The 25,309-nt window shown below is 33.6% G+C and overlaps 3 protein-coding genes across 6 annotated transcripts in view; 1 reads left to right on the top strand and 2 right to left on the bottom strand.

Moving 5' to 3' along the window:
* The window catches only part of LOC126722841 (pleiotropic drug resistance protein 2-like), a 42,094-nt gene extending 34,209 nt beyond the window's left edge, over window positions 1–7,885 (bottom strand). The window contains exon 1 of the mRNA XM_050425984.1: window positions 7,716–7,885. The gene's annotated coding sequence lies outside the window, so the exon portion shown is untranslated. The remainder of the gene's footprint in view (window positions 1–7,715) is intronic.
* The window catches only part of LOC126722846 (copper transport protein ATX1-like), an 80,874-nt gene extending 58,383 nt beyond the window's left edge, over window positions 1–22,491 (top strand). The window contains exons 2-3 of the mRNA XM_050425992.1: window positions 21,312–21,387; window positions 22,187–22,491. Of these exons, the coding sequence (XP_050281949.1) occupies window positions 21,312–21,387; window positions 22,187–22,332 (222 nt within the window). The 3' untranslated portion in view covers window positions 22,333–22,491. The remainder of the gene's footprint in view (window positions 1–21,311; window positions 21,388–22,186) is intronic.
* Window positions 1–25,309, bottom strand: part of LOC126722843 (pleiotropic drug resistance protein 2-like) — a 51,691-nt gene that overhangs the window by 838 nt on the left and 25,544 nt on the right. Inside the window, exons 1-19 of one of the 4 annotated variants that reach the window (XM_050425985.1) lie at window positions 10,710–11,426; window positions 10,436–10,556; window positions 7,531–7,619; window positions 7,240–7,324; window positions 6,577–6,867; window positions 6,416–6,506; window positions 5,388–6,288; window positions 5,093–5,253; window positions 4,831–4,934; window positions 4,591–4,756; window positions 4,382–4,504; window positions 4,129–4,274; window positions 3,246–3,578; window positions 2,462–2,752; window positions 2,274–2,357; window positions 1,983–2,116; window positions 1,645–1,872; window positions 1,019–1,190; window positions 535–789 (exon numbers count right to left, since the gene is read on the bottom strand). The exons of 2 other annotated variants lie outside the window; for them this stretch is intronic. In XM_050425985.1, the coding sequence (XP_050281942.1) occupies window positions 535–789; window positions 1,019–1,190; window positions 1,645–1,872; window positions 1,983–2,116; window positions 2,274–2,357; window positions 2,462–2,752; window positions 3,246–3,578; window positions 4,129–4,274; window positions 4,382–4,504; window positions 4,591–4,756; window positions 4,831–4,934; window positions 5,093–5,253; window positions 5,388–6,288; window positions 6,416–6,506; window positions 6,577–6,867; window positions 7,240–7,324; window positions 7,531–7,619; window positions 10,436–10,556; window positions 10,710–11,095 (4,161 nt within the window). In that variant the 5' untranslated portion in view covers window positions 11,096–11,426. Of the gene's footprint in view, window positions 1–534; window positions 790–1,018; window positions 1,191–1,644; window positions 1,873–1,982; window positions 2,117–2,273; window positions 2,358–2,461; window positions 2,753–3,245; window positions 3,579–4,128; window positions 4,275–4,381; window positions 4,505–4,590; window positions 4,757–4,830; window positions 4,935–5,092; window positions 5,254–5,387; window positions 6,289–6,415; window positions 6,507–6,576; window positions 6,868–7,239; window positions 7,325–7,530; window positions 7,620–10,435; window positions 10,557–10,709; window positions 11,427–25,309 lie in introns of those variants that run through there. One more of the 4 variants, XM_050425988.1, reaches the window with a different exon arrangement.

Raw genomic sequence — 25,309 nt, forward strand, 5'->3', positions numbered from 1 at the left:
AAATGGGAGTGGATCCTTTCCTATATCAGTATCACAATCACACAAATATCGTTAAACCATAGTTTTTCCTACCATGTGGAATTTATGCATATGATATGGTTTCCCATTGTTTTTTTAATAAGCTGCTTTTATTTGTATATATGCTCAATGCTAAAAATGACTCATTAAGTCCTCTCCATTTAAAAATACTTCAATGTATACTTTATCTTACTCAAGAATGTATAGTTAAAGCTATTGGAATAGAAGAAAAATGTGTTAATTTGACTCCCACAAGGTTTCCCAACTCCCTATCTAGATGTTCAAATTATGACTTGGCCCTTAATAATAATAGTTCATTGAGGAGGTCTTCTACACTATTGATTGTGACAATGTTGAAGCTAGGATTTTATCTCAAAGGAGGCAAAATTTTTATAACAGACATGCCAATGCACATTTGATATAAGTAAAATCGCTTCAAATAAAGCTTCTGTGTACTATACTCATTACGTGGATATATCATACTATATTTTGTGTAATTGTTTAGGTATTACTTACCGGCCTCGTGATGAGAAAACCAGAGAACAAGTTCCAGATGTTTAGGAAGAAGGACATAAAAATGGCGGCAATTTGGCAGCTAGGAGTCAGAGCTACTACCATCATCCCATACAATGTGTAGTATATAAAGCACATCAAGATAAAGAAGTAAAACCACAAGAACTTTTCAAGTCGCCAATGGAATCCAATCATTGAGTAAAGGATAAGAGTGTAGACAAAAGTTTGGATAGCTACATAAATTATCTCCACTGCCACCTGCAGGGCATCAAATAAAAATGCCAATTATTTCTGCTGCAAATCAGAGTATTAAATTCATTTTTCTTTTTATTAATTAATATGTTTAGGATCCAAAGCTGACCCCAAAATTTTGGGACTAAAACTTTGTTTGTTGTTGTTGTTGTTCTTGTTCTTTCATTAATTAGTTGGAGTATAAAATTAAAAATAATTCCTCTGAGGTGATAAAGTGGTTTTAATCTTCCTTTACCTGAGCAAAAGCATAAGGCAAAGCTGAATACATTCCTGCTGCTCTTTCGCGGTAGAAGACTGTTCTTTCAATTGCCACAACAGGCAGCACTGCAGCTGTGTTGGTGCTTCCAAGAAAAAGAGCAGCAGCAAACATAGCCCCCAGTAGATTCAGCAGGTCTTGTTCCTTGCGCCTGTTAACATGATAGTTTCATCATTAAACAAGCACAGAATGACAGAAATAGTATACTTAATTGTTGGACCATTTATTTTAAGACTCTAAAAGGTCAATGGTACGATTTTTATGTCTGTTAACATGATACTTTGCAATTAGCTTCAGATATATTTATCGATGAAGTAGCTCAGAAATGGTGCACTTAATTGTAGAGTCCATCCATTGTATGACTAAGAGGTTAATTGTCCCTTTTTTATGCCTCTGTAACTATGCAGAATTCTACAAAATGACGAGTGAAGATCAAGTTAATAACTTCCTTGGATCATAATCTTTTTCAGTGCATGCTTAAAATCAGGTAATATAAGTAATTCTTGTTTAAAATCAATCATACCCTATGGGTTAATTACCATACCCTGGTAGTTCTTTGATATTAGTCCAATTTAAGATATGAAAATAAGAATTTTAAGACTTACGTCTTATCTCCTTTGTTCCAGAAAATTAACCCAAATAGAACACCGATGACTATCGTTATGAATAACCGGATGGCATTGTATTGTGGGTTCCTCCAATAAGACCAATATTGCTTCCAAAAGCAAGCTTTACATTGAGTTACAAAGGATTGGGAATATTTGGTGGGGAAGTAAAGGTCCTTCGATCCTGGTGATGGCGTGCTTAGCTCTTTGATGAGTTCTTGATTCCTCCTGTACAAGAAATCAATATAGAAAAACTTAGTATATCTGAAAATAAAATTGAAAATTGTAAGAGGAAAAAAGAAGCAGGAATTTTCAAGAATGTCTAATGTTCTTCTTACTTGTACAGTTCAGAATTGGCATAAATTTCTGCAAAATCCACATCGAGTTCAGCCTCAACCGCAGGAGAACTGATTTCTAGCATCCATGTCGCAGGATTATATCCATCTTTGATCTTAGGAACATATGGGATAGCCTGAAATCGTCATATATTAGTTTGTGAGTAAAGTTCCTAAGATTTGCTGCATTGATAGCCCCTGCAGTGGCTATAGATATTAGCTTGTGATAAAAACTTCAAAAAGTTACGGCTATGAAATGTTGGTTCTCTAAGCATTGAGAATAGTGCTATTCACCTCAAAGTAATCTACAAGCTTTTGAGAATGGTGACCGAGGGGTCCAGCATAAATGACTTGTCCACCCCTCTTCATCAACAGTAGCTGTGGGCAATTTGATATTTAATTTAGAAGTGTTATGTGATTATAAGACAGTTAGGCACACAGATCTCAAACACAAAATGTTTATATTGATATACCCTATATACCTCATCGAAAGCTTCAAAAATGTCTATGCTTGGCTGGTGAATTGTGCAAACGACAGTTCTCCCTGTATCCACTGTGTTTCTCACTGCACGCATTACAATTGCTGCAGCTCTAGCGTCAAGGCCTGATGTTGGCTCATCCATGAAGATGATGGAGGGATTAGCAACCAATTCTACAGCTATTGTGAGTCTCTTTCTCTGTTCAGTTGACAGACCATCAACTCCTGGAACACCAACTAAGGAATTCCTCAATGAATTTAGCTCAACCAAGTCCATGATTTCCTCAACAAACATCTATTGCACAAAAAATGAAAGCTGTGGTAAGTAACACCATTTGTAAAACTTTTAGTTGCTAGACATGCATGGTAATTGGACAATTGGAAGTTACATATTATGAGTTACATATTTACTATTAATAGAAAATCATTCTTGTCAAGAAACAAAGTTTGGAAAGGTTAAGAAACTAACTTTTTTCCTTGTCTTAAGACACCAAAATATTGAAAGCTGAAATTAGAATAAATAAATTGAACTATACCTAAATGGAAGAAAATAAATCATGTAAATGGCTCCAAGTTGTATGAATAAAAAAGATTTTGTGAAGTAGTTTTCTACCCACATGACCTGTAGATATATGGACTGAGGCACAAGTTAGTTTTTTTTTTTTTTTTTTTCCTTAGCAAGTAAAAACCACCTATTGAATTGAGAGATAAAATATAATAAGCTCATACAGTCACGGAAATGACATGTTTGGAGATAAAACGATTAGATTTTGGATAAAGAAATATGCCTTTCGAGTTTCCTGCTTAACTTCCTTGGCAAGACGCAGCCAGGCAGAGTACACAAGAGATTCATAGACGGTAACATTGGGTGAATGGATATCATTCTGTTCACAATAACCGTTAACCCGAGCAAAAGTTGCTTGGTTCTTGGGGTAACCAGATATGCTGATACTTCCTTCAATGTACCCATTAGTTTTTCTTCCTGCTAGCACATCCATCAATGTGGTTTTTCCAGCACCACTTACGCCAACCAATGCTGTTAGAATACCAGGCCTGAAAACACCACTAACATCTCGTAAAAGTTGGAGACGACTTTCTTCGATCCCTTGGCCCTTCATTTCCTGATGAAACAATGTTCAGAATCTAGATTTCAAAAACTAAAAGGTTTATACTTTTGAATTTTTCCAAATATTAAGATGTTAGCTTGGTGTGACACATATTATTATGAGCCTAATTAGGAAAACACCCAATACAGAGTTGTTCAATCTTATGCAGTATTCAAAATATCTTGACATCTTATTTTAACGAGCATCTTCTAGACATTCAGGATATCATTATCATAAAATTAATGGTCCCTCAGTCATGACAAATAGAAAGTTGGAAATCTAGCAGTCCACTTATGATGCACTCTAGGAAAAATTATTAAAAGTTGTAAATGATTGTCAAGAGTTTTGTAATTCAGCTGGAAATTCAAATCCACTACCCCATTGTAACTATCAAATTATCAAAAAAAAAAAAAAAAAAAAAAGGCTCTAAATAGTCAGTCTATCGGGTAAATATACCTTTTATTCAACTATTTTATTGAATCAGCTTTTATTTTTTGACTTTTTCTTGCCCTACCATACGGCAATTCTCCAAGAGGGAAAGAGAGAAATGGGAAAAGATACTTACAGCTGGCATATCGACGTGGTAATTTACATGATTAAATGCAAGTGACAAGGGCTGGAATGGCAAAACCATTCCTCTTCTAGTAGGTGCATTCTCGGCACCACTACCAATTGAGTTGACTGGAGTGTTCTTCACTGCCATATCAATACCTGTACTCATTCACATGTTACAATCATTAACAGCAGAAACCATTTCTTTTCCTTAAAGCAACTATGTAGATGATCTCTTAAAGAAATAGAACTGCAAGTTATGGAACCTTGAGCGGTTGAAGATGTACTCATTTTTATGCCTCTCATCTGAAGCTGTCCATTAGAGGACTGCTTTCCAATTTTTTTATTGTCATCCTCCTCAACAATAACGGATTTAGAACCACCTAAAGCTGCGTTTGATTTTCAAAGTAATGTCAGCTCTAAAATCTTATTGCAGTAACTGAACTGGAGATTAGTGTGGTAAATGATTGCTTACGATTTAGAAATGTGAGTGCTATGATAAAACAGATGTTAAAAAGAACAGAAAACCCAAGGAGTGCCCCAACACAAATCCAATACCAATAGTCTTCCTTAAACATGCCCCTGGCCTTGAGAAGAACCTTTCCAACGGTGGGTTCAGGAATAAGCGGGTACGGGTTGGGCTGTAACAAAGAAAAAGTGAAGATAATTTTAAAGGAACAGAATGATTGTTTACAAGTTTTCTTGGAGATCTTACCGCACTCCATCTTTTGTCAAGAAATTCATTGATGGCTATGGCATTCTGTCCATACATCATGGGAGAAATGTAGTAGCCCCATATCATCCATGGTGCAATGTCATCTAGACAAGGAGAAGGAGGTTTTCACTATTTCAATTATTATAGCATTGCATGTAGAGTTGAGCATCTCTCGACATATATATGTACAGAATCATTTTAGTTGAGACTTGAACACTAAAGATTTTTTGAAAACTCATCAACATAAACATAAACTGCTAACCTTTGGCAACAATGAACCCACCAAGGACAAAAACCAATAACAATGTAAAGGTACCAAGCGTATTTGCCACAACTTGAACTCTTCCCAGTACTGCAATAAACCGGAATAGAGATAGGCCCATCTGATGGATGCTGAAGAATGCCAATAATTGGCGGAAAAACCTAAGAGAATTTTCAAGATATGTTAATAAAACATAAATTATATATTTACATAGCTCATGGATAGACATAACAAGAAATCATATACACGTGAAGTTTATTCATTTATCTGGAAGAATATATGTGCAAGCACATACCTACTAGCAGAAGGAGCAAACCCAATAGTGTAATATGTTAGGCAGATCCATATTCCTGACTCCATCAATGAGACAGGAATCCTGAGGAGCCAAATTGGTAAGCCGAAAGCCCATGCTGGATAGAACAAGAAATCCCGCTGCTTAAAAAATACAGGAAGCCTAACAACAGTCAATGCAAGTTCTGACACTCCATTGAACATGACATTAATGAGACTGAAGAACATTGCACCATAATATTTCCCTCCATCTTCTAATTGACCGTGCTTCATTTCGGTTCTAAAGAACACTGTCATGGCAATAATTGACATTATGGTAATCTGGGTTGTCTTGAATATGTATATAAAAGAGTTGCGCTTCATCAATAGCCACTCTCTTGCAAAGCATGCCTTCAAGAGTTCCCGATTAGAAATTCCATACTTCTCTTTTACAAATGCAGCGCGATGAGCTTTAGACCTATCATATGGAATTCCAAGCTCATCATAAAGTTGCTGGCCAATGTGAAAATTATGAAAGTGATCTACAAACTCAGGAACACTAGTATATCGGTAAGGTTCATTCTTTTTGCACCAGTACTGCTCCTGATCCTTTTTGGAAGTAACCTCTTGCAAAAAGTCTGCAACTTCTTTCCTCTCTGGACACTTAAAGCCAACATCTTCAAAAAATTCAAGTACGTTCTCACACGGACCTTGATAGACAATCTGGCCTTCTGAAAGTAAAATAATGTCATCAAAAAGATCAAAGGTTTCAGGCGCAGGTCGCAGAAGAGAAATTATCATTGTCACATCCATTATATGAACCATCTGCCTCATGAACTTGACTATTTGGAAAGTGGTTGAACTGTCTAGACCATTTGATATTTCATCCATAAAAAGAGCCTTTGCTGGTCCAACCAACATTTCTCCTGCACTCAGTATAATCATTCCAATTCGACATTTTGTTAAATCCAAAAACTGGAAAAAATAAAATAAAAATACACTGACACTTAAATTTTATATGTAGTCCTTTTTTTCTATGTTTTACATACACACCTATTGTAACACGCTTCTTTTGTCCACCAGATATGCCTCTTCTCATTTCATCACCCACAATAATGTCAGCACATATGTCCAATTCAAGAATCTGTTGTACATACTTTGAAAAGTTAGAAAAGAAAATTGTCTGAGAATTAAAAGGGTGGTTACCAACATACCTTGAGAACATAATCTGTAACAAGACTTGTTTCTTGGCCTGCCATTGCTGTGGCTTTCATGAATGCATCTATCTCAGGATCTGGTTTTATTCCAACTTCTTTTTCTCGTCTTGACAATTCTGTCAGCAGGTCATACCTTGTTCCAACTCCCAAACAACGTCCTGAAAAGTCCAATGTCTCTCTGACTGTCATTTCCCCTTGATGAAGATCATGTTGGCTAATGTATGCGCATGTTCTCTGAGGAACAAATTCCGATAACTCATGACCACAGTAACTGACTCTCCCTGATATCTGTTCGTGGAAGTTGTTAATGACGAAGTTTGGACTTCATAATATAAGAGTAATCATTACTAGAAGTACTCAGAATTCAACAATTACTTTTGGAATTTATTGTGAAATAGCTTGCAAAACTAAAATTTTTCATAAATTAAGAAACAATTTGAGGAATGTGTCTAAGAAAACTGACGTAACGAATTAGCAAACCAGACTTCATGAACTTTTTATATACTAAAATTTCCAGCAATACCTGCTCATTGCTCTATCCAAATAGGAAACCAAAAAAAAAAAAAAAAAAAAAAAGATTATATTATAGTTTGAATAATGCAAGATCTTAAAATGATTGGCAGACATTGTCCTAGTTATAGGGACGAGAAAATGACACACCCTGAGATCCTTGTCCCTCTTCCCAGCAAGTGCCTGCAGCAATGTTGTTTTCCCTGATCCTGGAGGTCCCAGAAGCAGTGTCATTCTGGAGAAAAACCACCAAATTAATCAACAAAGTACATACAAGAAATTCAAAAGCCCAATAAAATAGCCTTGACAATGCACAGGAGAAGAAAAACTATATGGATAATTCTAATTCATTAAACGGTTTTTCTACAACATATTGTTTGAAGTTTCAACAATAAGTCAGGGGACACAAACTACATAGTAAGTTTTGCAATAATTCAATACCTTGATGGCTTCACTATTCCACTCACGTCACGTAGAATCTTGACAACCTTTTTCTTCGATGGCAAAAGCTTGATTAACCCAAGAACCGCCTATTTATCACAGCAAATTAAAAACCAAACCATTGTCAGTACATATACCAAGCTGTAAAATAAATTGAACACGTATTGACAACAACAATTAAATACCTTAATTCTGGTGTGATGCCAATTGGACTTAATGAAACCTTTATTTGTCTCATTCCAAAAGTCAAGTCCCCCCAAAAACTTACCGAATTCCGTCCTATTAGTTTGTGCAATGTGAGCTACAAGATTATGTCCAAAGTGCTCGCTAACCGATTGAAGAGAATTCTTGCAGAAGTGTTAAATGAATGTCAAAGTGCTTTTGTTCCAGGGAGGCAAATAACTGACAATGTGCTTGTGGCTTTTGAAACAATGCATTGTATTAATGGGAGAAGAAAAGGCAAGGAGGCTTTGATAGCTCTAAAGCTTTATTTGAGCAAAGCATACAATAGGGTGGAATGACGGTACTTGGAAGTTATTAAGCAAAGATTGGGGTTTAACGAGAGATGGATTTCACTAGTGATGATGTGTATTAGTACAATCTCCTATTATGTGTTAATTAATGGGGAGGCGAAAGGCAACATCGTTCCAACACGGGGGCTTAGACAAGGAGACCCAATATCTCCTTATTTGTTCTTATTGTGTGCTGAGGGACTTTCTGCCATGTTGAGAAAGGAGGAAGAACAAGGAAAGATACGGGGTATTTCAATTAGTAGGGGGGCGCCTCGGATCTCCCACCTTTTCTTCGCAGATGACAGTATTGTTTTCTGTAGAGCATCGGTGGAAGAGAGTAGAAGAATCCTTCAAGTACTAGAGGACTACGAAGCCAAGTCTGGACAGAAACTAAATAAGGTTGGAGAATTCAGCAAAATCCTACTTCCCTTGTGCACAGGGTATTCAAGGCAAGGTACTTCGCGGATAGGCCTTTTAAAGAGGCTATGTTAGGTCGGAGGCCCTCATATACTTGGCGTAGCATTATGGGTGCCAAGGACGTAGTGGTTTCAGGGTCTAGGTGGGTGGTTGGTAATGGAGAACAAATTGATATTTGGAACGATAGGTGGTTGCCTACTCCAGATTCCTTTGAGGTGGTCAGCCCGTGTATCCCAGTAGAATCAAACAAAGTCTCTTGGCTGCTGGATCGAGAGTCAAGGTCATGGGATGTTGACAAAGTAAGAAGCTCTTTCCTCCCACATGAAGCAGAGACAATACTTGGGATATCCATCAGCCCACGGTTCCTAAACAACTCATTAATATGGGCGTGGAGTACCAATGGGAGATTTTCAGTGAAGAGTGCGTACAAGGTTGCCCAAAAATGCTTGAAGGAACAGAGTCATAAGGTGGATGCAGGTGGTGCCTCGGATAACTCAAGGATGAGAACCCTTTGGAAGCTAATTTGGAACCTAAAGTGCCCCAACAAAATTAAACAATTCATATGGAGAGCTTGCAAGAACATCCTCCCGACAAAGCAACAACTGAGAGCCAGGGGAATTAATATTGAGGATCACTATGACCTATGTGGGATGAGTGAATCTTCAGGGCATACTTTGTGGGGGTGCAAACTTGCCGCTGAGGTTTGGGTTGATTCAAGACTAAAGCTACCAGCAGTGCTCAACCAGCCACAGGAGTTCCTTGAAATAATATGGGAAGTGAGGGAAAGGAAACCTAACACTGATTGGGACCTTTTTGCAGTCACGGCATGGAGTATTTGGAACCACAGAAATGCTGTTAGGCACAGGGGGAAGCACAAGGATGCAGGTAGAATCGCTAAAGAAATAGCTGAGAATAGGAAGGAAGTTAGGCAGGAACTTCACAGCAGTGGTAAACTTCCTAAATCCACCAATTCCCAATGGTCTCCTCCTAGATGCGGTTGGTATAAAATAAATGTGGATGGGGCAGTTTTTAAGGAGGCTGAATGTTGCGGGGTGGGGGTGGTTATAAGGAATGATAGGGGACTGTTGATGGGAGCTATGAGCAAACGGGTTGGGCTGCCGTTGAAGGCATTGGAAACAGAGGCCTTGGCGGTGCAGGAAGGCATTCAGCTAGCCTGGGATTGAGGGAGATTATGGTTGAAAGTGACGCCCAAGTGGTAATCTCGGCCTTGCAAAATCCTGTGACATGTCCGTGGTCCATCCAGAAAGTGATTGAAGGGTCCTTACTAAACCTTAGCTGTTTTAAGGTCTGGTCTGCAGCACACGTGAATAGGAAAGGAAATGTTGCAGCTCACATGATGGCTAGAATGGCCAAATCAGTAGAGGATTATAAAATATGGGTGGAAGATACTCCACCCATTTTAGTTGACCAAGTGCTCAAAGATGTATCAAATTTGTATCAAGTTTCGGTCCAATGAAAGTTATCCAAGTTTCTGATCAAAAAAAACAAAAACAAAAAATACCTTCTCTTTGATGCATTGACAACTGAACTGAATTTATTACAGATATTGTTTGATTCATATGTCACAATCTCAAACTCTCACCGTCAATTTGTACATGAAAATTTCAAAAACAAAATCAACTTGAATTTTCATTCGGATATACTCAAAATTTGAAAAAGAAAAAACAGATATATGTTTTGTAATTTTGGATATGAAATCAGTCTTAGAAATTAATTCCCATGTAAAAGTAAGGTAGAGAGAGAGAGAGAGAGAAGTAGTATTTCTTCTCAAATTTCAAGAAATATATACTAGAGCCTTTAAAACGTTGACTACCCTACAACATTCCATAATCTTCCAAGATAAAAATTATATAGAGACGGGAGAAGAAGCAAAATTGGATCATGGAAAATATAAAACTTTGTTGTGTAATCCCCGTTTGACTAAAAAAATACCAAACTATAGGAGACAAAAACACCTCAATTGAATTCAAGTATGAGTTCAGCAGAGTTGGGAGTGCCCTGGCTCCAACATATGCATCTCCTTCGATTGATAAATTCTCAAACCTGACTTCAATCTTTGGAATGTCAATTCCCACCCTAAAAGCAAATGATTAAAGATCATTAGAAGCTTAAAATCAAAATTAATAATAGAACTTCGATTCAACCAATTAAAAGAAGAAGAAGAAGAGAAGGCACATACTAAAACATTATGTAACCAAAACTATACCCTACTCTTAGAAAAGGGTCTACCTATCAGTCCTGGCCCTTAGTCTACGAAGCAGCTTCTCATTATCTTCTTCAACAACCTTAAGAATACTCTCGATGAGATGCTTCTTGTCCTGCACTCCAAGATTGGTAACATCAACCTCTTGATAACCAACTCTCCCATTATCCAAAACCTGCTTCAGCATTCCTTTCCTCAACCTATCATACGTTGGAAGCCGCTCTAATGCCGCCCACATCAGCTCCTCTTCATCATCTTCCCTCCCACTCTTCTGAAACACATCAGTTTGTCCTGTCCAAGCCTCACGCAAGCTCGATGAGGCCCAGCTTCTCTTGCTGCTGGATGACCGGAAACTCATCCTCTTGCTGCTCATGGACCTTACAAGTTCATCTCCAGCCAAAGCAGCTGCCATAATGTAATACAATACTCCCTTTTTTAACTTTTTGAGCACCTGACTATTCCCTAGTGTTTGTGTAATACTATACTTAGCACTTCCTTACTTTAATGCACTACAAAACTTAAGTTGCCATAGAAATTCAAAAGAGTATTAAAAATAGTGTGTGAAGAAGTTCAAAAAAGTCTGTATGAGCTCATGAACAAGTGAATCTTGAATAACAACTCAGATAGTTTTGAGCTAAATTTGGAGATGATGGGTGTGAAAGAATGTGTGGCTTGGTGGTAGTTTGGACATGGTATATGTAGGAGAAGATGGTGAGGAGTAAGAGCATGTCACTGACTGAAATGGGTATTAAAGAGTTTGGACAAATAAAGTTGAAAGAGTATGCATGGAATTAATTAGCCAAAGTGATGCAACCACCCTCTATCCTTAGGCCAGCCAAACAACACCCCTCTACCATTATGACGACCAGTCACCTTCTACCATTAGGACTGACAGCCAGCCAGCCACCCCCCTCTACCATTAGGACTGAGTCACTGACAGCCAGTCACCCCACTATTCAGGCATTTATATACTTTTTTTAATGCGTATTTTGGATTAGCTTTTTTGTTTTGAAAACTGATTATATGGGCTATATTTATTTATTTGTTTAAAATTGACAAAAAAAATATAATTGTGCATAAACAAAAATTGAGACTTTAAACTGTTGTGCATAAACAAATATAAATGCACTATGAGCCTAAATTGTTGAGTCTATGGTTGTGTTTGCCATTAGCTTAAAAGGCCAACTTTTTTTTACTATTTAGCTTATTTTTACTACTATTCAGGTTATTTTAAGTACTATTCATAGACCTCATTGCACTTTTTTGTATTATTTATAGGTCTCATTGTACTATTTCAGCTACCTTTTAGTCTTATTTACAGTACTCTCAGCAAAAAATTTTCAATTTCAACTAAATAAGCTATTCTCAAACGGACTCTATGTATGTGAATTGTGAAACTTCTAGTTGTACCTTTAAGATGTCCTGCACATTGATTTCACAGGACATCTACTAGGTTAAATAAATCAATTCATTCAAACATTTTCTTAAATGAAAAGTTAAATGAATATTAGTATATATTTCTCTTTTTTAAAAAAAGTGACACATGACACTAATTAAAAGATTAAATGAAAGAATTTTCAGAGGATGTATAATATGACAAACCTCATACTCTAATTCATGTGTTCCTACCGTTAACATGTATAACATGTGTGTTTAGTTTATTTTGCGGTTTATTTAGCTTGAAAAATACTATTATAAATTAGAAAATAAACTCTCTTTTTTTGGATCTAGAAAATAAACTTAACCATACATGTTTACTAGTTTGTGCTTGTTTTTTTTTATAAATAAAATCAATTACATCGGGTCGGAATTTTCCAATACTTTTTACAAATCATTAAAAAATGTTACATGCTGATCAACTAGAAACATAGAAAATTTATTTGATTATCCTTCTCAAAAATAAATAAATAAATAAAAACCAAAAAATAAACAAAGGCGTATACATAATTACATACAAACGAAAGAGGCTATACTGCGAAACGTTAGAAGCTAGCTGCCAAAGTAGCTAATTGTCTTGACTCTTGAGTCAAAACTACGACCAGACACTTTCAAAATCTAATGGATATATTTCACTCCAATTAAATCGATAAAACCCCCAAATTCTGTTCCATAAACCATTTTATTACCCAGGAGAGAGCACAGCAGTAATATGGAAGCATAAACAATGATAAAATAGATGATAAAGAAGAAGATAGCAAAATATATAGTCAAAATAAATTAAAACAGAGTATGAAATATAAAAATAGAAACTAGTAAAATCTTACTTGAATAAAACTTCTGTCTTTCTTACAAGCTTTGAAAATAAACACTGTCTGAAGAGTTACAAGATTACAAAGTAAAATCTGTAAAGGGTTACAAGATTATATCTGTCTAGAAGGGAAGGGTTACAGGATTACAAGAGAGGAAGGATTACAAAAGTCTTTCTGAGGGAGAGGGAGAGCTATCTATGCTTTGAACCTTAAAATTGAGACCTTGAAACTGGACCTAAAGATTGGACCTTAGAAATGGACCTAACTTCTGTCTTTGGAGTCTGTCCTTTTATAGATAAAGTGAACCATGGTAAGTCTTCAAAAGTAACCTGAGTTAATTAAAGTGAACTCAAGTTAATATGTCGATAGAGTCTTGAACAGTAGTCTATCTGGTAGTCTGAGTCTGTCCGGGTACGCATGCTAGTAAACAGTAGTTTTCTATCTGTGAGAATCTGCGTGCAAATAATATTCTGTCAAAATATCTTTCTGGATCTGTCTGCATTTTGTCATTTTATCTTTTGGTCTTTTGTCTTCTTTTGTCTTATCTGTCACATGTCATAGGGGTCTTAGGAATCTTGGAATGCTTCTGGATGAGTTCTGTAGTTTGGAGAGGAGGATTTCATTACTGTGTCATCTTCATCGTTTGATATTTGTGATGCAGCTTCAAGCAGTTGCTTTTTAAGCTGTCTTCTGTCTGAAACAGAGGCAAGCTAGCACTGAACTTAACTCTTTTCCAAAAAGAAATTAGAAGTTTCTGTCTGGGAGGAAGAGGTCTTTTTCTGTAATTCTTGGCAAATATGATCAAAATTAAACTTATTCCACCATTTTAATTTAAATTTTCTGGCGAGCATAGGAAAAGGATACTATGGATGTTTTTCTATCTTATATTCCCATCTAATGATCCATGGGAGATCTGGAAACCTGTAAAAGAACTGTAAAAGATGTGGGAAATCCCTAAGATGCGGTATGTTTGGTTCTTTCTTGAAAGTTTCATAAACTTTTAAAAGATTAGGGGGGAGAATCATAGCTTCAGGACCATAGGAATTCCACTAGTCAATGAACCATCTTGGAATCATCATATTTTTCTTTCTGTACATATCAAACTGGAAAACCCAAGTATGCATGTTAATATTATTTTAGAATAAAAGGAATCTGTCCCAAGCTTCCATATAGTCATAATAATTGTAAAACTGAGGCTCAAAAAGTACAGAAAAGTTCCTAGTGATCCAGGGTTGTGCTTTCCACTGGGAAGGAGTAAGAATCTGTTTAATAACAACTTTAGAGTAACCAACTCTGTTTGGTTCCTGGGAAAAAGGCATATGTGTTACTAATATTGAGTTTGTATCTACTAAAATATGCTCATAAAATGTCTGGGTCTTAAAAGTTTTTGTCTTCGGATGTTCCCATCCTGGGGGTATGAGCTGTCTGACTAGGGAGGGGGTGTCTGTTATATGCTGGTATTCTGGTTCAATCCATAAAATAAAATTCCAAGAGTCTTTTGGGAGTTCAATGCTGTGATCTTCTTTTGGGGTTCGGGTTTGGGTTTCCTGAAAGGTAGAGGATCTATATTTTGGTTGGTTTGAGGGAGAGGCCAAAGGAGGAAAAGAAGATGCAACTACATTAAATGGTTTCTTTAAAGGAGGGGTTGAGGAGGTTGAGGATAGGGCATAAGTCTGTTTGGATGTTGGAATGGGGCTTGGGGAGAGTGGTTGGAAAGGGTTTGGACTACAGGTTAATGGGATTCTTTCTTGAGATTTATTTGAAGAGAAAGTGGGTGAAGTGAAAGAGGGAAAGGGAGGAATCTGCTAGGGGAAGGAGGGATCGGGGGAGCAGCATAAGATTGTCTGGTTCTGTGTTTTGGGGATTTGCTCTTATCTGCAGGGGAACTCATCTTCCCTGTAGAAATTCACGGGTTAGAAAATCAGGAATCAAATTAGTTTCCCCTTTAATATATTCAATATCAAAGTCAAAAACACTTAAAATAGCCTGCCATCAAGCAAAACTCTATTTGGAAACAAGATTTTGAACATCTTTTTGTAAAACTTCTTTAGCACTTTTACAATCAACTCTGATTAAAAACTTTTGATTAAAAAGATCATTTTAGAATTTTGAAATTCATAGTATGATAGATAAAATCTCTTTCTTAATAGTGCTATAATTTTGCTGGGTAGCTGACCAAGAGCCAGAATGAAATCTAACAATTTGTTCTTTAGCATCATTTTTTGCTACTTGTTTTAGAATTCCACCATAACCTATGTCAGAAGCATCTGTCTCAACAATTTTGAAAGTATCAGGAGAGGGGATAACAATACAAGGAAGTTGCTTAACATATTTTTTAATCTGTCTAACTATCATAGTATGTCTATCTGTCCAAGGTGGAGGATTCTTTTCTAATCTTTTATACAAGGGTCTGCATATTTTTCTTAATCCCTGAAAATAATCTGAAACATAATTTAAACTGCCAAGAAATCTCTGTAATTGATTTTTATCTTTAATTTCGTCTGGGAATTTATCTGCAAATTGAATAGCTCTGTCAATAGGGCTTAAAGTTCCCTTATAAATATTATGGCCTAAAAATCGAATTTTATCTTGAAATAAACTTATTTTAGAGGCTGAAACAACTAAACCATTTTGTTTGATTACTTTGAGAAATATATTTAAATGTTTCCAATGGTCATCTATTGATTTAGAAAAGATTAGGATATCATCTATATAAACAATGGAAAAATCTGTGAAAGGTGTAAATATGTCATTCATTATATTTTGAAATTCACTAGGTGCATTCTTCAAACCAAAAGGCATAACATTCCATTCATAATGACTGAAAGGAACTGTAAAAGCAATTTTGTATCTATCTGTATCTGCCAAAATCCACTTTCATATCAAATTTAGAAAATATGGTTGCTTCATGAAGTCTGTCAAGAAGATCTTTCTTATTGGGAATAGGATATCTTATCCACTGTAATGCTTTATTTAAAGGTTTATAGTTTATAACTAATCTTGGAACTCCTCGCACCAATTCAGCCTATTTATTAACATAAAAAGCAGCACAACTCCAAGGAGACTTGCTCTTTCTGATTAATCCTTTAGTTAAAAGATCTTCAATTTCTTTCTTACAATGTTCTAATAATTCATTAGACATTTGTATTGGCCTAGCTTTAGTAGGTATCTGTTTTTCATTAAAATCTTTTTCATAAGGTAACTGTACTATATGTCGATGCCTGTGCCAAAAAGCAGTACGGAGATTGGAACAAATCTTTGTCTCAATCTGTTGTTTGAATAATTTTATTTTATTATTTAGTATTGGGTCTGTTAATTGATCAGCTATTCTTTTGTATATTATTTCTGACTTCAAAGATTCCAAATGTCTATTCTTTCTATCAATTCTTTCTTTGTCCATTTCTTTTACTATGGTATTAAGTGAATAAATATCTTTTGGAATTGGTGGTAAAATAAATTTAAAAAGTATATCTTTCCCTAGCACAGTAGTTTTAATACCTTCTTCTGTCGTTAAAAAGGGGTAAAGTAAAGTCATAAAAGGATTTCCTAGAATGATTTTAGAAGAAAGGTCTTTAATTAAACAAAAACTGTTTCAAAAAAAACTCCGTCATTACATATGTGAACACTAGGTATTTTATAATTAATTATCAGCTTTTTGCCATTAGCTTGAGTTAATCTTTCAGATGATTTTTCATAATACTTTAAAGGTATTAATCCTTCTTGTATACAGTTCATGTCAGCTCGTGAGTCTATCAAAGCAATCTCCGTTAAAGAGAACTCTTTATTAATTATCAGGGTGATTTCTGTATGCCATTTTTGGAAAATTACTCTGTCAATCAAGCTCAAAATTTTTTGTTTATTGTTGTCATTATCTAAAATATCATCTTCTAAAGAAGAGAGGTCTATCATGGGTGTAGAAAGTTCTTTTAAATTTATCAATTCTACAATATTTTGTTCATTTATATATGTGGAGTTATCCTCTTTAATATCTTTAATTTCTTGTTTTACCATTTTTGCTTCTGTCATTAAATCCTGTAGAGTTACTAGTTTTATATCTACTCTATCTTGTTTTATTTTTGTCTTTTCTTTCTTTCGACATTCTGTAACATGGTGTCCATATTTCCTACACCTAATACAAGCAATAGGTATTTCTATAGTCTTTCAATTTTAACAAATACTCTATTTTATCTTTTTGGTGATGCGGTAGATTTTCTATTAGTTTCATTATTATGTCTTTTTGCTTTCTTTTTCTTTTATTAATTTTAAGTGGGTTGGTTGATTTTATTTCCTCCTTTTTCATTACTTGATCTATCTCTTTTTGCTTAACATGAAATATTTCCATTAATTCATTTATCATATCTTTCTCAAATTCTAATTTACTTATTTGTTTAACAATTTTATTATGTCTGTCACATTGTTTTTTAGTATGCCCATATTTATGACAAATAGTATTACTAACATGTCTGTCAGTTTTCTCATTATCTGATAACGCAATAGTATTTGAAATTGCTGTCTCTTTTTCTGTCTATTTCTAAAGGTGTATTTAAAATTTTCATTTTTTTAGTTAATTCTGTCAAACTATCATTTTGGGTATCTATTATAGATCTTTCAATTAATTTTAGTCTTTCATCAATTTTCTCTTTTAAACTATTACACTTCTTGTCTTTTTTGTTGACTATTACCACTTTTTCCACTTTTACTTTTACTACACTATCACTATCCTTTCTTTCAAACATTTCTTTCATCTCTTTTACCATTCCTTTTTTTATTATTTCTTTATCTTTAATATTATTAATATTTTGTTTTTTCTTTTCTTCATGCATAATTCCTATAAGACTAGTTTCTCTCTTTAGTTCATCCTTTTCTTTGTCTTTATAAGTTATAGATATAGCTCTGTCAGTTACTTTTGAATTTGTTAAACTATTATTATCATTATCTATTGAACCATCTTTTTCGCTGTCTATCATATTCATTGATATGTCGGTACTTGTCAAATTATCCTTTTGTCTATTATGCCAATTATCTGTCATAGTTTTTGCTAAAGGTGATCTATGATGGGGTTCAAATTCTTTTTCTTTTTCTAAAGTTGAATTTAAAGCTTTCTTTTCAACTTTAGTATATATAGCAGATCTGTCAATATTTTCCAAAGATTCTAATTTTCTATTAATTCTGTCTATAAAACTATTGTTGTGTTTATTAGTCTGTCGGTTGATTTTATCTCCTGTTAAAGTACTCCAATTATTAGTGTTGCTATTATAATAATAATCATCAATATCACTGTCAGAATCAGAATCTGTTTCATAATCCATATTACTATTTGACCAATTATCATCTATATCTTTCATGCTATAACCTTCATCATAATCTATATCATCATAGTCCATGTTTCAAATTAGTGTGTGCCTAACCAAAGTGTGAACAAGCAAACAGATGATGAGCTGATAAATGTATTTATTCTCTTTCTAAGCAATTAATGATTACTGGTGGAATTATTACTAACCACTAGTATCCTTGCTATCGGGACCACCTCCCCGGGAAACTCCATTGTGGGACCACCCAAACAACGCCTGTCCGTCAACTTAACATCACGGGCTGACCATTATCATATATTTACTAACTGATGATTTTCATAACAAAGACGATAAATGAGAGGTAACATTGTTCATTAGATTTTCGAAAGTAATAGTGTATGAAAATTTATATATATATATATATATATATTATATAAATAAGGTTAAATGAAATGTCAAAAAATGGATTTTTAAATTTTCTAACTTTCTTATGCAATTTTTACTACTATCAGAGAACATCTCTTTTTTAGTTATGATTAATATGGTTTCCATATTTAGAGTTTGATTAGTTTTAAATTTAAATTTAGTACCATGATTGTATTTAATTGTTGATTGTTGATTTAATTTTTTAAGTGAATTTAACGGTTTATGTTACTACACTATAAAGTTTTTAATGTTCTCCACACAATAATCTCTATTTTATTTTTTACTTCTCCTTACAACCTCTTTGTTTTCCAATCAACAACTACTAATTGACGTTTGGTTTTTTTTTTCTTTATCTACTCTTTATTACTTTGTATTGGTTTTTTTCTATACCACCTCTCTCTCTCTCTCTCTCTCTCTCTCTCTCTCTCTCTCTCTCTCTCTCTCTCTCTCTCTCTCTCTCTCCATTGGCAACCTATCATTTTCCAAAATTTGACGATGATTCTATGACATTAAATATGCATTATTAGTTTTTTCTTTTAATTTAGTGTTTCTAAGTTGATTTGTTTTATATTTCATTCTTCTTTTGATGCATTGGCTATGAGAATGAGTGTTTCCCTAGCATTACTCCACTTAATGTGGACAATTTTATTTATTTAATTTAGGCAAAATATTATATTTCAATTTTTTTAAATAAAAAAATGAGTGGAAATATAAATAATTTAATGATATATATGGGGGATGTGGCTGAATTTAAATGTTAAATAAAATGATATGAGAAAAAATAAAAATAAAATACATAACAATAAACACTAACTTAACCAAATAATTCTATGTAATATAATAATAGTACATTCTTATATACTATTTTTAATTATTTATAATGCAATATGATGATATTTAACAATCAAAGTCATAAAAAAGTTAAAACACAAAACCAAATCCCATCAACCAAAATAGAGTTCTAAAGAATACAAAACTTTATCAAGCTAAAATAGAGATGCAAGAAAAATAAAAATAAAAATCCACCAAAAAATTGAGGGAGAAAGAGTGGGAAATAACCACTTTTTTGTGAGAAAAAATTATGTAAAGAATGGAAGAGAGAATGACGAATTTATACTAAGAAGACGATAATAAAAAGAAACAAGATAAAGGAAGATAAAAGGAAAGAGGAAGAGTGATATCAAGGTAGAATGTTTGGGGAGATGAAAAGGTAAAGAGAAGGAGAAAGGTTGGAGAAAGTGTAAATGTTAAAAAAAAATTAGTACAATTTGATGAGCACAATTTTCTTTTATTTGAATTTAAGTAAAATATTACATTTTGTATTTTTTTTAAAACAAAAATAGAGAGAAAATATAAATAATTTAATGATAATAAGGATGTGGTTGAATTTCGATATTGAGTAAAATAGAAGAGAAGAAAACAAATAAGAAAAATTAAAAGATGTAACAATAAACACTAAATTATCCAAATTATGCTATGTAATGGAATATTATTTTATTTTTATCTCCTATCTTTAATTTTTTATAATGTAATTGGCTAAAATTTAACAATCAAAGAGTAAAATAATAATAATAATAACTTAAAACACAAAACTAAATCGTATTAACCTAAATTAGAGTTCTTAAAAACACAAAAATTTATCAACCTAAAACAGAGATGCAATAAAAAATAAAAATCCACCAAAACATTGAGAGAGAGAGAGAGAAAACCTTTTTGTGAGAAAAAATTATGCAAAGAATGAAAAAGTGTGACAAATTTATAGTAAGAGGGAATGGATAAGAAGAGACAAATAAAGGAAGATGAAGGGATAAATGAATAGCAATATTGAAGTAGAGGGTAGTGGGGAGATAAAATGGTAAGGAAAGAAGAAAGATTGAAGAAAGTGTAAATATTTAAAAAATAAGTGAATGTAAAAAAAATTATAGGAAAATTGTAAATAAAAAAGAAATATATATAGATATTAAAACCAACAAAGATGAATATGTAAAGTCAATAATCTATTTATATATATATATATATATATATATTTTGGTAAAAAAAATAGGAATAAATAATAAATAATAATTATGTAGCGAATGACGTAACGATGAGGAGACGTAATAGGAGCTCAGCAATAATAAATGTCATGCTTCAGCATTTAGTAATATATAGATATAGATTTGTAGTATGTAATTTTCACTAAGCTTCTGGAAAAAAAAAAATATATATATATATATATATATTTTGATAGATCATATGGACTGACACTTCAGGGTCTTAAGGCTTGAGACCTCAAATGTCACATTTCAGCATTTAGTAATATATAGATATAGATTTGTAGTCTGTAATTTTCACTAAGCTTCTGAAAAAAATAAATAAATAAATAAATGATAGATCATAGTGGACTGACACTTCAGGGTCTTAAGGCTTGAGACCTCAGATGTGCTCAAATTTTGAGGTTTACACCTCAGAGCTTGATGCATTTTCTTCTATCTTAATATTCAGCTTTACACTTAATACTGTTGCATCTATCTCTCTCAAATATTTATGTGATTAATGTCATTTTGGCATCATACTAATCTTCCTATGGTGGAGTAAAGTTTAATGCTGTTCTTTGTGAATGTTTTCCTTGACCTTTTCTTTCATTGTTTTTAACCTGAAACTCTATCTGGTCTTGGTGCAGACTGTTGTCCTCAAGGTTGGTATGTCCTGTGAAGGCTGTGTTGGGGCTGTGAAAAGGGTTCTGGGCAAAATGGAAGGTTTGTTGCTGCCCTGACAGTTTAAATTATTTCTGTTGTTTTACTTGCACACCTCTAATGGCACTTATCTATCAGAAAAAATAACTTATAATGTCTCCTCTCTCTCTCTCTCTCTCTCTCTCTCTCTCTCTCTCTAAATTTTCTTTCAAGTATCTGTTATTCATTTATAAAAATATGCAACTATAATTTTTTCAGGCCAAATGGTTGTTAGGAGCTTTGCTAATTTGTTAATGTTCTGCCTCTGAGTGCAAATAGTCTAGGTCATATCCCAAAAATTGAGTTTCTGTATTTTCTTCTTTCTATGTGCGCTTGTCTTGGTTTGATAGCGCAGTTTCCTATTCTGTGAAGTCTAAATTATGTTGTTGTGATCTTTTGACATTGAACTTCTGGAATCTTACATCACTAACAATGAAATTAAGTTAATTAATTTAAGGTTATTATGTCTTGACAGCTCTGTTGTAGTTCACCAGAGTGAAAATTTAAATCTATACTAACAGCTCTTTTGTCCAATTTTGTAATAATAATTTGTGCTTTCAACTGATGAAGTTTGAAAGTTTATCAGTTTCTCCTACAAAGTGTTTTGGACATGTGTAGTAGTTAAAACAAGTCTTTCTGTCCAGCACTTGGTTTAATGTAATTGATATATTCAAATAAAGAATTATCTTTGGCCAAAAACTCGAAAAAACTCTTTTCATATGGCTGGAAATGTGCACAACTATACTGATTAGAAATTTAGGTGAGAGATTTAGGCTTAAAAAGCATGGTGGTTATAATTGGTGTCCATTCTTGTCAACTTCAGGTGTAGAATCATATGATATTGATTTGAAGGAGCAGAAGGTGACAGTGAAAGGCAATGTGCAGCCTGAGTCAGTTCTGCAGACCGTTTCAAAAACCGGGAAAAAGACTACCTTGAGTTGCTGCTGGTCATTCGCTTTGTGGAAGTAGTTGATTATAGTTGTTGAACTTAATATAATATATAGCGAAATTATGTTTAATGTGGACACATATAGTGTACTTTACATGCTTTGGATGTAATCATGTAAGCAATAATGATTTCTTGGGTGCTTGACTTGTTATATCATGTACAAGTAATTAATTAGAGAATGTGTTTCCTGTGATATTCCTTCTCTATCATTCCCAGATTTAATGATCCATTTGAGTGCTTGGGGACAGTGTTTTAAAAACCGGAAACCGGACCTTAATCCGGTCCGGTTATGATTAAAAACCAAAAATGAAAGAAAAAACAGAAAAACCGCTGCTTTAACCAAAAAACCGAAAATCGGTACGGTTAAACCGGTTTTAAGCTTGTTCACTAACACTTCAGCCACTGTGTTTCTGACCAAAAAAATAAAAATAAATAAGAGATTTTGTTTCAGATTTAAGAAGAAGAGAGGTTTTGGCTTTGAAAATGTTGTTAAGTCTAAAGCTGTGAAGCCTCAGATGCCCACATTGACACCAAAAATATTAGATTTACTATTTATGACTGGACACAGTTGAAAAGAACTGAGGAAACCCAAACCAAAGAGATGCAGCCACGCAGGTACAGTCTGTCCGCTTCAGTTTAAGAGCTTTTCTTGCTGCTCTTGTATTTTTTTTTTTTTTTTTGGCTGAGTAAAAAGCATGAGAAAAATCTTGCTGCTGCTCTTGGAGACTTGCACATGCACTGATGCACATATATTGACCGAGAGAGAGTATTGAAGGCAAAGAGATGAGAAATTAGAAAAAGGTAAGAGAAGAAACTAGTACAGATCTTTTAGTTAACCAAGGTGGGGATATAAGGTTTCAAAATATGTGGTGGGTGGAGTATCAACGTGTAAAGCACTAAAGGTAGGATATGTGGTGGAAAAGAAATGGGCAATGATATTGTCACTCATTGGTGACTTTTTGATATTTGAAAAATGAAAGAATAACTAAAATAATTTTTGTAGTGAGCTTGAGTTTGGTTGTCTAATATATAAATAAAAAGAGATGTTATATTTATAATATTTTTACAATAAATTATAGGTGGTTAATTGTTATTGATTCAAATTTGAACTTAATACTAAAATTACTTTTTTGATAATAACAACTAGTAACAATTTGCCAATTAAAATTTATTATAAAAATATTATAAAAATATTGTAGACATATCATTTCTTATAAATTAAAGTTAAGGTTTAATGTTTTACTGTTATTTAATTTAATTTTTTAGTTAAAATATTAGTTATAAAATTATTTATTTATTTATTTATATTTTATAATTATTAATTAATTATTTATGACATTATCGGTTCGATTATCGGTCTGATTCCGATCCAACCATAAAACCGAGAATCACTCTCTATTCCGGTTCTTTGACCGTACCGGTTTTTAAAACCATGCTTGTGGAAACCAAAGAAAGTACGCAAGTATGACTAACATAAATATTGCTTACATAATTTATGTTAGTGCTTGAATTGTACATAATATAACAATATTTATGTTAGTGAATCGATCTGAACCATTGGCCTAGACCCCACCATCAGCAATATTTATGTCAGCAATATTTGAGTGCTTGTGGAGACCAAAGAATGCAAGTATGACTACTTTTTATTTTCCTATTCTAAAAACTGAGGCTGATGATTGTTAAAGTGTAGGCCAATGGTTCAGATCGATTCACTAACATAAATATTGCTAAACCTGCACATAAATTACCTTTTTAAATTATATAGTAGTGCATCGATGGGAAATTTGGAATCACTGGCCTCGTTGTAAACAATCATCAAGATGTGAGGGCTGGAAAATTCAAAGTTGTCAACGTTATTACTTTTGTTTTTATTGATTTTTCTTATCATTTAACTAGTTTGATTAGTAAACATTTAAGGTTATTTTATAAGAGTTTTTGTATAAAATAATTTGTATTTTATCATTTAACCTTTGTATACTTGGTGAAATTTATGTAGATAATAAATTCTATATAAAAATAATTTGATAATTTGATATATAATATATTTATGGGTTATGACTTGTGTGTGTGCGCGCACGAATGTGTTTTGAGTTTATCTTGACTAGTTTATCAATACCATAATTTAGTTATCATGTATGTGTGCATGTGTATGTGTGTGCAGTTTGAATTAATCTTGACTAGTTTATCGATATTGATAATTATTTATTCTCCTCTTATATAATAAGAAGGCAAAACAAATAGGTTTATATTATTCCAAAACTTTTGCTGTGAAGATAATAATTCCAATTTTAATAATAAAAAAATGCATTTTAATTAATACTAAATTGTGAATGATTAATTATTCACTCTCCTCTTATATAATAGTAAATGTTAGGTTCTAAAGTGTAGGATTTTATGTATTTAGAACTATAATTTGTATTGTTGGCAAACCATGATCAAAACAGTGTGTTTAGAAGTGTTTAAAGCTAGCTCAAAGTTGTATGTCAATGTAAAGTTGGAATCGAGTGTAAAGCAGAAAGCAATGTGGCTTTCGGCCTGGCTCGATCAATCGAAGCTTAGGCTAGACCGATCGAACGTCGGGCAGATTGCTTTTCTGCAGAATTTTCCAACTCAGCCCTAGTTGTTTTAAAACGTTTTTAGGGTTTCTTATTTGTCCTAAGTATAAAAGGCAAACCCTAGCCACGTTTTAGTGTTGCTCATATTGCGGTTTGTGTAAATCTCTTGTGAGATCTAGAGGAGCTTTCATTTACACAAACTTAGGGTTTTCAAGGAGGAGATATTCTCTACACCTTGATGATCAAAACAGTTGCTGCCATTAAAGCTTAAAGAATACACAAGCGGGGATGCTTGTAGCTGGTGGGAATCCAAAGAAAGAAGGAGTCTGTGGATTCGAAGCTTGCACGTGGTCGTATCAGTAAGTTCTACTGGTTGGTAGCATTAGGAAGTCGAGCGGGGGTGCTTGTAAGTCCTTTTATATGAACTTCGATTCTTTCTGAT

Source organism: Quercus robur, chromosome 4 (assembly GCF_932294415.1).
Source record: "Quercus robur chromosome 4, dhQueRobu3.1, whole genome shotgun sequence".
NCBI classification, from domain to species: Eukaryota; Viridiplantae; Streptophyta; class Magnoliopsida; order Fagales; family Fagaceae; genus Quercus; species Quercus robur.